At 36.0% G+C, this 11285-nt stretch overlaps 2 protein-coding genes across 3 annotated transcripts; both read right to left on the bottom strand.

The window, feature by feature from the left end:
- On the bottom strand, positions 359–6945 carry LOC105176085. Of its 2 annotated transcripts, none has more exons than XM_011098785.2 (4): positions 6823–6945; positions 3670–4788; positions 1554–1628; positions 359–679 (listed from the first exon to the last, which is right to left on the bottom strand). In XM_011098785.2, the coding sequence occupies exons 2-4, from the start codon at positions 4555–4557 to the stop codon at positions 563–565; spliced, it is 1080 nt and encodes a 359-aa protein (XP_011097087.1). In that variant the 5' UTR covers positions 4558–4788; positions 6823–6945; the 3' UTR covers positions 359–562. The 2 variants fall into 2 exon arrangements, with proteins under 2 accessions (XP_011097087.1, XP_011097088.1); XM_011098786.2 differs by lacking the exon at positions 6823–6945 and adding an exon at positions 6600–6785.
- Positions 8187–9829, bottom strand: LOC105176084 (protein DOG1-like 3). The gene has a single exon (XM_011098784.2). The coding sequence runs from the start codon at positions 9548–9550 to the stop codon at positions 8648–8650; it is 903 nt and encodes a 300-aa protein (XP_011097086.1). The 5' UTR covers positions 9551–9829; the 3' UTR covers positions 8187–8647.

Raw genomic sequence — 11285 nt, 5'->3', positions numbered from 1 at the left:
AAACAGAAAAAACAATGAGCACAAAACTATAGATAAACCTTGTCTATACTATTGTAAAAAATGTGAATGAAAAAGAGAACTTCTAAAATTTTTGTATTTCATAATTATGTTACTATAACTACTAATAAAAATGGATTAAGTATTGTAAAATAGTTATTAATTAGGCCATTCAATAAGTTATAACTTATAGATTTTTTTAATTATAAAGGTGGTAAAATCACATCTAATTCAAATAGTATTACATTGATTTGACACCACTAATAAATTAATAAAAAAAAAACTGATAAACTAATCCAAATACATTTCTTTTCACACAAAAAGTAATACAAAAGCACAAAACTCATATTGGCACTTGAAATTGAAAACTGGAAATGAAATTGAATCATGGATCAAAACACTTCACCTTCAATTCAAAAGTTGACAGAAACATAGTTTCAGGTAGCAGAGATCATCCTTATGACAAGAATGGCATAGTGACCAGATCACGGATTCACTAACTACATCAATACAACTTTCTACGCTTCTTAAATGAACGTATTCGGACAAAAATGTGAACTTGGGGTTATGTTGCATGAGCACCATGGGTTCGCGATGCCCATATCCCGAACACAAGGAACCAGAAAATGAACAAGATAGCCCAGTACCGTGCAGGCCCGTACTTGATTCTTGTCAGCACAAACTGCAAATGTAGGGAGGACATTTTGTCAGCTCGAAGATGCAGTACGAATAAATCACAACCTAATCAGTCAAATCACAAACTGATTAACAGTACAATGTACAAGATAAAGAAAAGTTACAGAGAACCGAGCATGAGATATCACAAAAAGGAGTGCACCAACACATTGATAGAAAGTAAACAACTTACAGAAGAAATTACTGTTTGGTGCCATTGTAATTTGGTAGACTATATGTACAGTCTTTTGCTATATGTTCCTTATGATTTATATGCATTGATAATCTCAAGCAGAAAACAGAACATGGCGTGAAGCAAAAATTGAACTATCAAGAAACCATTTGAAGAAAACCTGCAAAACTTGCATTCATGGACAAGAGCTGAATAATGGAGCAACTTTATTGTGAATGCTCAGTGACGAGTTTATCATTTGCTCCTTCACACGAGTAGGAACACATTATAATAATCTCCTTAATAAAGGTTCCATTCTTCGTGTGTATTAGTAGTGTTTTCTTTCTTTGTTGCTCTGGCTGTTTTCTTTCCTTCTTTTGGTTGAGGTCAGTGAAGTACAGAATATTTGCTCACTTCTCTCATTTAGACCTTCTAAAACAGAAACCAAGATGAAGGAACAAGAGATTTCAGAATTAATAGTTTTCCAGAATGATCCACAGAAACTCGAGTGCAGGATATTCTGATAAATATCACGCGTTCAAGCATAAAATATTCTAATAACCTTCACATGTCGGTGCATCCCCTGGTATTTATCAAATTGTAGTCTTCTCATGGTTTCTTAATTTAATTGCGGTTAACTCCTCTAAAATTGATACCAACTAATATGCATAATTCTTAAAGATTCAGAAAGTAAATGTATGTAACTTACAAAACGGAAGAAAACTACAATTGTCAATGCGGAGATGCCTCCAAGAAGAATATGCAGGCCATTTTTGGCAGTTTTCTGCAAAGCAGGGAAATGGTTCAGCTGAAGGGAGCACTGGAGAATACCAAACAAATACACAACGAAATGAACTTATTAAGGTAGCAAAAAAACAAATTATCACATGATTTCAACCCAATTAGTACAGAAAAGAGTAGCCGGCTCTCCAGCAGAAACCTCTTGATACATCAAGAAGAGTCTGTTGGCAAGTCACAAAGTTGGCAACTCATTTTGTGAACGAGAATCTCAGTTCACTTCATATGATACAAATATTCTAATACTAATTCATCTGATGCAGTGTCTCTCTCACTTGCTGTGGTGGCTTGATTTTCGCTCCTGTATTGAAAATTGCTTCTTATTTCTTATGTTTTTCTGAAACCATGTTATATTGTAAAGAATATTCATGTAACTTAGTCCGTCGTCATAACTAATAATATATATATTATACAACGTTAACGTTATGAATAAAACTCATAACATCATATAGGGAACCACACATGATCACTGCTATTCCATCCAAAACATTATCCTGCAATCTCTTGCAATGATTATATTAATGCTTCTTTGTCTCCTAACAAAATCACATGCATAGCATGTTTTCTTGTTTCCTATTCAACAAAACCTCATCCCAAAAGCATCCAAATATTCAAATTGGTTCATCTCTTGGTGGATGCAATTTGGACACTAAAGCAATATAATCCATCCAAAGTTCAAGAATCCTACAAAGTTTTCTCTAAAGGAAAAAGACAATAAATAAAACACTACCCACTCCCCTAGCGTAGACTGCCCCTGAAGAAGAAATGGTAAACACTTTACAAAAACATCAAAGTGATAAGGCTAATTCTTCATCTTCGAAGAAAAGGATGGCTGTTTTGGAATTCAAGTCCAATTTCTTAATTTTTTATTATAAACTTTTGTAGTTACAAATCTAAGTGCAGAACCCAAAAACTTGAAGCAATGCAAAGTAAAAAAGTTTGCCCATACATCATTGGTTACCACGCACACCGTTATAAAGAAAGAATGTTTCAGATAACAAATATCTCTGCATGTCTGTCGTCTACCATTGTTCAATACTTGTACAAATTTCTATACATTTTTTAATTCAATTGGTTACATTTACATTTAAGTTTCATATTTACTTAAATTTTGCAATTTTCATGTTGACATTTTATACATTATAACTGATCATTAGGTATCTATATTTAAGATAATTATTTGAAGTTTTGGGCCATGAATTTTATCATATTTCCATTTCTGATTTGTTCTTATGATTTCTTTATTTGTAAGGTTGGTTATTTCTGGTAATAAAAGGTAAAAAAACTATGAATTCCCTAAAAGCATCCATAAGATCAAATTTTGTATAAGTTTTGACGTGTTTCAAATCAGACTTTTGGCTTTTGCCTCAATGAAAATCATTGTCAATCTGGAAATACAACAAATGAATGTCTGGCAAAATGGACTAGTTCATGAGAAGTATGAACTATGATCATATTCTGGTGGAGATAACAAAGAATTCACAAATATCGCGAACATTGGAGAAACTTCAAGGGAAAATAAAGATCTTAGCTGTAAACTTTCTAAAACAATTCATAAGAGATCCTTATTGTTTTCAAATCTACATGCACTATTAAAACTGAAGAGCAAGTCGCACTTTAGTTTCATATCATCAAACTCTTCAATTATTTTCAAAATACTTAATTATTAATCGTGTAAAAGAAGGACAAAAATGAATCAAGTTTCCATCAAAGCTCTATACAGATCATAATTCACAAATAGCTATACTCCCACATGCTCAAGAGCAAACTGAAAAGAAAGCTTGCTTCTATCGCCCAAAGTAGGGTTTAGGAGGACTCAACACCCTCCCCTTCTGTAGGATGTACTGAAGTTCCATACATGCAACAAGCACTAACTCAGAATTTATGAGAGATGTATCAAGCTATCATGCAAACTACATAAATAGAGAAAGCAATCATAAGCACAGAATGATAGAGGAACAAAAAACAGTAAACAGAAAGCAGAACTATGTGAACACAGGGATATATAATACAGCCACTCCAAGTACCTTGCCAACATAAGGAGCAATCAACCATGCAAGAGTGACAGTCAACAGGCCTGTAGCAAGCAGGATAACTATGCCCTCTACAGCCCACTCAGTAATGGTAGTCCGGACACTGGTGACCTCTTCCATGACTACATTAGAAGTCGAAGGTTGTTCACTTACCACGAGGGATAATACGGCAATACTGTTATTCGGATTAAACCACAACGAAATTTCACTTAACCTTTGCCTCCGAATAGCAGCAACAGCTTCAGGATCTATACCAAAGTTAGTTCGGTGGCGTGCATGATTAGGTTCTCCACTGACAATTCTTTCTCTCAGGGCCTCATATTCTTTTAAAGAAACCAATACCTTTTTGAAGTCTTCAGATCTTACATTTTTTGCAACATGTCCACAAATTTCACAGATGATTGATCCATGGTTGATAAACCACTTAAGAGCGCAAGCATAGTGCGCTAAAGCAAGGTCACTTTTGCAAGCACATCCAAGTTCTGACAGAATGTCCTCATTGTTGGCAATACCAAATTCTACATCAGCAGTACAAACAAAAACCTCTCCTTTTGGGCTGATAAATTCAATAAATTCAGACCTCATTAATTCACTTCTGTTCTGGGAATTGTTTCCAACATTTGTCAGGGAAACTTTAAATTTAGAACTCACCTCCTTTTTTCCATTAAATATATCAGATGATGGTGGAGAAATACCCAAAAGTCTAAGTGCAACATTCCCCCTCCTATCAGGTTCAGTACATTGGCAAACTCGACAAGTTGCCAAGCCACTCTCCTTGTCTATGCTATTACGCGAGCTGTCATCCACTGGTTCTACATTCTCAGTTGATGAGGAAAAATCCTCACAGACTACACTTTTCTCAGTGGACCTTTCTTTCTCCATCTCTTCATAAGAAGTTGCCAGAGAATACAAGCACTATATCGCTTCTAATAGTAGTCCCATCTTTTAGTTAGATATATCCATAAAGAGAATCAACCATCACATACGATTGTAAGTCGGAAAGATAAATACCCAGTCCAAGCAAAGACCATAGAGAATCTCTCAGGAAGGCAATGAAGTATATCCAAAGAGAAATCTCTCCTGCCTGATCCTCATTGAGGACCAACTAGAGACCTAGTACATACAGCAAAAATAAAAAAGGAGTTAGGAAATATTAAGCAATTTAAGGAGTACAAGGTTGTCTTTGCATATAGAATACAACTGTGTAAAACATCTAAATCACTATTTACTTATTATAAGACAAGAAAGAGAAAACTATCTGTCGCCAGCTCAACCGTCTTTAAAACAAAGGAACATGAAAAGAAAACCAAAAGGTTTCAAAATAAAAGCATCTTGGAAACTATATGTTACCATTGCCATAGAAGGCATGATTAAGATATTGAAAAAAGTCAAATGTTTTGGCCCATATGCATAGTTAAGTAGAATTGTACTTCCAAGTGACAAAAACGAAATGAAATACAACTCCAGGAAAAAATGTACAAAGGGCACAACTGCCTCGTAATATGGGCAATGTCAATCGCACTGTTGCTGAATCTGTTGTTAACGATTAAGTTTTTCTCAAGCTTCAACTGTATCATTGCCGATTCGCTAGTCTAACAAGCTGTCTCGCAGATTTTATGGCTTTCCCAAGTTAGGTGAACACATAGGTAAAGGTGCTCATCCCTTAAACTTGTATTTTGATGCTAAGATACATGATAGTGTCCATGTCTTGCTGCTGATCCCGTTGTATAGCAAATCCCTTTCCTCCAAAGGATCGTCTCCTACTTGATGTTACTGGCTCTCAACCATTATTATTGCCGAAAGAGATTCTCAGTCATGGCTGGGTTAAGCTATCCCATCAACACGGCCAAAGAAACTTTGCTTTGATGGCAAGGACAGTCCGTGATAACACCAGTTGGAGGACAAGGCTGACATTCATGGGGAGCCAATGATGTATAATGGTGATAGTCACGAGGGATGGAGAATATGAGGACTAACAAAACTGGCAAGCAGCCAGGCCAAGCTTGAGAGTTACTTGTAAATAGGAATTTTCCTATGTAAACTTTGGATGGAAATATTTTGTATTTGGTCGCAGTATGCCCAACAACTTTCAGTCATGGGTAGTCTTATAAATACTATGTTGTGATGGAATGAACAGATAAGCAACATAAATTCCAACTTTCTGCTGGCTTCCTCCTTTGGCTTGCCTCTTGTCTCTCCTTTCCCTCCTCTATTATTTGGTTTAGACGTAGGCAGGCTTAGTTGCTGCATCACTATCTTCAATTACATACCGGAAGGAAAAACCTAGATCAATTTAGAACTATCTTTTTCCTCTGATGTTTCAACTACACAAAATTCCCAAATACCCATTGATCAGGAACTTGTTTACCTAACTAATTGAACCTAATCTGATAGCTGGAGTGAAAAACAATTCTAAGAAAAGTTGTATAGTCCACAGTCTACCTGATCCTCATCAAGTATAAGACGAAAAGGAGTGCTCAAACAGAACCTCATTGACACGTGACTAAACCCCTAATCATCTTCTTTCATCATTCAGATGAACAGCAGAAAATATCAGAGTTCTCTTTTGAAGTTTAATCAGTTTACAATCAGGCCAACAATGTGGGGTAAAAGAGATATTTGTAAATGAAAATACAACTATTCTTATCTCCCTGCAGACCTAAGAAGACTAGAAATCACTCATCTGATCAAGTTCATTCAGTTGCCGAAAAAGAAGCCCGCAGAAACATGTTATCAGGGATCAAACCCAAAAATTGCTACTTTCCTATCTTGCCTCAGCAGCATATGCTTCCCTCTAAAGAATTAATTTTCAACACAGAGAAATGCAAGTCAAAAGTTGAGAAAATAGAAAACCCCACAACAAACGAAGAAGAGAACATATCCATCAAAGCCCCTCGGGGAATTGAGCTCAAAAAAGCACCCACCCCCACCACTCCCAGAGATTTCACAGGTTTGTCTTCAGACCATGAACACAAAAACTAATAGCACGATACAATCAAATCAGCTGATCGGGACTTCAGCATCAACAAACAGTAAAGAACATTGCGAATTGCAGGCGCGATCATTAATGCATTGCACATTTAACAGCCTAATTCAAACAAAAAGAAATGTGGAATAAGTAAAAAGGAGTAGAGATAGAAAAAAAACCTCAGCGAATTAGTACAGCTGGTATGGCGGGGTCGAGCAAGGAAAGCTCTCTCTTTCTCTCACTATTTCCCGTAAGCATGCACTAGACAATAATGGGACAGTATGTTGGGAGTCACTTTAAGGTCAGTATTTCTTCTCTCACCTGTTTAATACAATTTATCATATTGCAAATGAATAATTTATCTTTTTATATAAAAAAAAAAGTTATAATTTATCCTCCAATACTTTTCAAAATAAAGTCTAAAAATATAAATTATTTTATTTTAAAAAATACAAGGGAATAAATTGTTGTATTTTAAAAAAATATAGGATGATAAATTGCTATTTTTTTTTCATAAGAAGATAATTTGCTCATTTTGCATCTTTCTCCACTTACATTTGGTTACATTTTTCTTCTGCTTCAAGAATAAAATAAAAGGAAAATTATATTAGTATCCCCTTGAAATTAAGTTTAATTATAAAATTTCTTTCTATCATTTATAAAATTACAAATACATTTATGTCTAATTACAAAAATACTTTCTAGGACTTGTAAAAGTGCATGATACTCCTCAGGGTTTGTCGATACCTGGCGAAATAATATTTCTACTTCTATAAGATAGGTCCATATCACTTTTGGTCCTATTCATTACGGAATTAGTACTTTTAGTTTCATAACTTAAAAAATTAGTATTTTTGGTCCTTATGCACGTTTTCATTTAAAATTTAACACGTGCTTAGTATGTTACTGTTAAGTACTTTTGAGTGGAAGAAGAATTAGTCCTTTTGCCAATAGTAGTATATGAGTCCCTCATTTGACCTACTTAACTTGTGGAAGACATGATTCTTTGTGTTGTTTTTATTAAGCTTCAACTTATAGAAATATCGGACGGATAGGATTCACTTTTTGTGAGAGAAAAGAAAAATCGCTATATTTTTCGTCCTAATTTCCTTCAAAAAGAATTTCCCCCGTCAAATAGAGTTGTATTTTTTTCCGAAAATGGTGTCAAGCTGAAAAACAAATCTATTTTCTCTCCAACTAAAAATACTTAACGATTACATGTTAGACACGTGCACTAAATCGTTAAATTCTAGACAACAAAGTAGATGAGGACCAAAAGTGACAAATAAATTTTTTGCACACATCATATACTCCTATGCCGCATGATTTTGCACTTGTTTGGGCAAGTTTTTGGAGTCTGAAGTTCTGAATCTCCATCCTTTTCCAATGAAAGGATGGAAAATCAGATGGAGAATATGAGTGTTATTGTAACATTTAAAGAAATAGTTAAAACTTATACCAACTATGAAGCATATATGAGATTGAATTCAAAATAAAATGCCAATTCATAATATAAATAAAATAATATCAAACTGATTCTAATCACAAAAGTCTCGGACGATTAACTATCCAGAGAGATAAATCTTCTATACATTTCAAGAGTAATAATCATCCAGAAAGGTAAATCTTCCATTTAAACCCACTTGTATTTGATCATTGAAAATTATTATCTCAATGAACTTTGTACTTGTCGATTGGATTTAGTCTCTAGACAATGTACGGTTGCCCGAGAATGGACTGGGAACATGATAACTAGCATAAAGGGGTTGAACATTTGTACAGTCGCCCACAGAGAACCTGCCCGAAACAGAAAACCAAGCTAAAACATCACACAGTATAGCATATCCTCAACATAAACCTCTATCGCATACTCCACATATTCAGCAGCAATCAGCCACGTCTTCTCAAGACCACCTTCTACTAGTACACGCGCGCCTCCCCGCGCACACACATATACACACATATATATATGTATATATATATTAATCCATTTTCTGGCGCCTCTCATAGTTGTTGGGTCTGACCAGCATCACCAGCCTGGTGGTGCCTGAGGCTCCGAGCATCCCTTTTCTTGCCCCATTCATGAAGCCTCATGTGCAACTCTGCAGCAGCGATCAAGAAATGCACACCCTGTGATGGAGTCAGAGTATTGATCAATTCTCTGAGAGTTTTCAGCCTTAGATCATCAGCCCTCTTAATGATTTCCGTGAATCCTTCCTCCTTGACCGCCAGAGTCGCCTCAATCCGCTCGTCTGCCACAATCGGGCCGGCCTGATTCCCTTCCCTTATTGACTCCGTTACAGCATGTGACAACTCCACCATCAATGAGTCGGCCACCTTCTCCTGCTGCTTTGCCAGCTTCTCAGTTATCTCCTTCTCTTCCCTTATGGTTCCCCTCTGCAATTCATTCACCTGGTTAAGTTGAGTATAGGACAAACCACCCAAGTCATTTACAGTGAGCCCTTGTCTCAGCTCATCGAGTCTGGCCTCCAGCTGCAGCCCCGACTTGGAGTAGAGCAAGTGGAAGGCAATGCTGGGGCGCCACCCACCAATCCAGAGGAAGGCGTCCTCTAGGCTGCTCCTCCATGATTGATTGAACATCAACAGCACGTCATTCTCAGCCCATAACGATTTAACATGGTAGTATTGCTCGTAATGCTCGATTACCTCTGCGATCTTCGGACGCAAGATTCTCTCATCCACCTCCTGTTGAGTTACCGGTCGATGATCATCATGTCCTTGCTCCTGCAGTCGCTCGCTCTCTTTGGAAGCCAATACGAGTTCTTCAAGGTGCCGGCTTTGCTCAGAAAGCCAGCACTCGAAGAACTCGTGAAAAGTCTCGTACTCTTCAGCTTCACTTCTGAGAGCTTGTGCCATGTATTTAGCATGAACAGAAAGCACGGACATGATTTAGCAACAGTAGCTTGACAGATATTTATACCTGCAGAAACCTGCAGAACAACAAGCGACAGTAACAAGAGATTGTTGCGAGAAAAACAAGCCTTTCTTCGGCTGGTATATGTCATTTGTCTTCAAGCATTGGTACAGCCTTTGTTGAGTTCATGAACGTGAATGGGAACAGTTTCTTGAGTTTAATTCATACTGTGGGATCCAACTCTTATATCGGTGTTTAAAGACATTTGTAAGTAAAGAGGAGATGTTTGATATGAATATCAAACGTGTATATTTTATTTATGTATTGTTGTGATGTTGATTTACATGTTGCATATATGTACAGTGTACTCAGCGTCGGGTAGTGGTGGGTCTGACTATAAGCATCCAAGGCCTCCTTTTTAACTCGATAGCAGCATAGGTAACATACTTTACGTCTATGTAAAATATTTAAAAATTAGGATAAATTAGGATGAAAAATTTGATATAATTATAAATAGTATTCTTTTAAAAATTATTAGTACCTTTTATTTTAACTATTGTCCAACAATTAGCTCAATCAATTAGTTTTAACAGGTTTTCATCCATTTTTTTATTGAATGCTATTGTGGACTATGAATAATTTTTTTTTTAAATAATTCTAAAAATCTTTTATATAGACTAAGTGGACAATTCCTTTTATAATTTTTAGAAAAATTTAATCCATTACATCTAGGTTTTTCCCCTTTTTTTTATAATTTTTCAATTGTTTTTCGAATAAAAGAAAAAAAGGAAAAAAAAAATTTGGTCCACTAAATTAGGGTGGCGGGACTTTTGGTCCATTTCCATCTCAAAATAGCCTTTCACGGCTGTATTTTTTAAAAAAGTGGCAATTTCAGGCCAAAATATTCTAATTTTGCTGGAATCCCTCACATGTGCCTCACATGACCACCAAAATTTGGGAGCTTGCTTACCTATCCGATGACCAATGTAGGTGTGGATTAAAGAAATTTCCTTATGTGGCAAGGCTAACATGTTAAAATTAACACTGTTGTGTTGCCAACTCACCATCCCTAGCCATTCAGCGCTTTTGGAGGGAAAATAGACTCATCCCTCCAGCACGTGATATTTTCTACTACCAAAACAAAAAATAAAAAATGAAAAATCTAAATCGAACGCTTACTGAAGGAAAGGGCAAAATTCCTATTATTGCTGCAAATCCCTAGCTCGCAAGAGAGGTGTGAACTGGTGCAAGCGTTGAAATCACTAGTGGTATGAGAAGAAAAAGGGACCTTGTGGTAGTTGAAGTTGTACTTAGGTGAAGATGGTGATGATTCATGCAGAAAGTCATTTGAAAATGCCCCCACCCGCATGTTAGTGAAGTTCAAATTTATGTTTTGCTTTTGGGTGTAAAGAGCATGTTTTTATGTATTTTGTTGTCTTTATTTCTAATTTCTCAAGGATAAATCTTATTTAGTTAATGTTGTCCTGCCCCCCTCGCTTACCATGTGAGAATTTGACTTTTTGTGTGTGGCTGCAATTATTTTAAAGGAAACTTACCCAATGTGTGGGGTACTGCAATATACTTTTAATTGTTGGCTTGTTTTGTAGTTTGCATATATATATATATATATATATATATTTCAATTTTCTATCATTTGTCTTATTTCAGACCCTGAGAGTCAAAACATTACTGTAGGGGTGTTCTATGGTGGGGACTTTTGGAATTTGCCTGTAGCTAATTTCATCGGCAGGGAGATAAAAAAATTTG

Source organism: Sesamum indicum, linkage group LG13 (assembly GCF_000512975.1).
Source record: "Sesamum indicum cultivar Zhongzhi No. 13 linkage group LG13, S_indicum_v1.0, whole genome shotgun sequence".
Lineage (NCBI taxonomy): Eukaryota > Viridiplantae > Streptophyta > Magnoliopsida > Lamiales > Pedaliaceae > Sesamum > Sesamum indicum.
The sequence above is the reverse complement of the archived record's forward strand: the minus strand, read 5'-3'. Positions and strand labels throughout refer to the sequence as shown.

Coding starts and splice junctions, on each gene's coding strand:
- LOC105176085 (XM_011098785.2), bottom strand. CDS start 4,557: ATGGAGAAAGAAAGGTCCACTGAGAAAAGTGTAGTCTGTGAGGATTTT. Junction 1,629..3,669: donor TTGCTCCTTATGTTGGCAAG/GTACTTGGAGTG, acceptor CCTGCTTTGCAG/AAAACTGCCAAAAATGGCCT. Junction 680..1,553: donor TTGTAGTTTTCTTCCGTTTT/GTAAGTTACATA, acceptor CTACATTTGCAG/TTTGTGCTGACAAGAATCAA.
- LOC105176084 (XM_011098784.2), bottom strand. CDS start 9,550: ATGTCCGTGCTTTCTGTTCATGCTAAATACATGGCACAAGCTCTCAGA.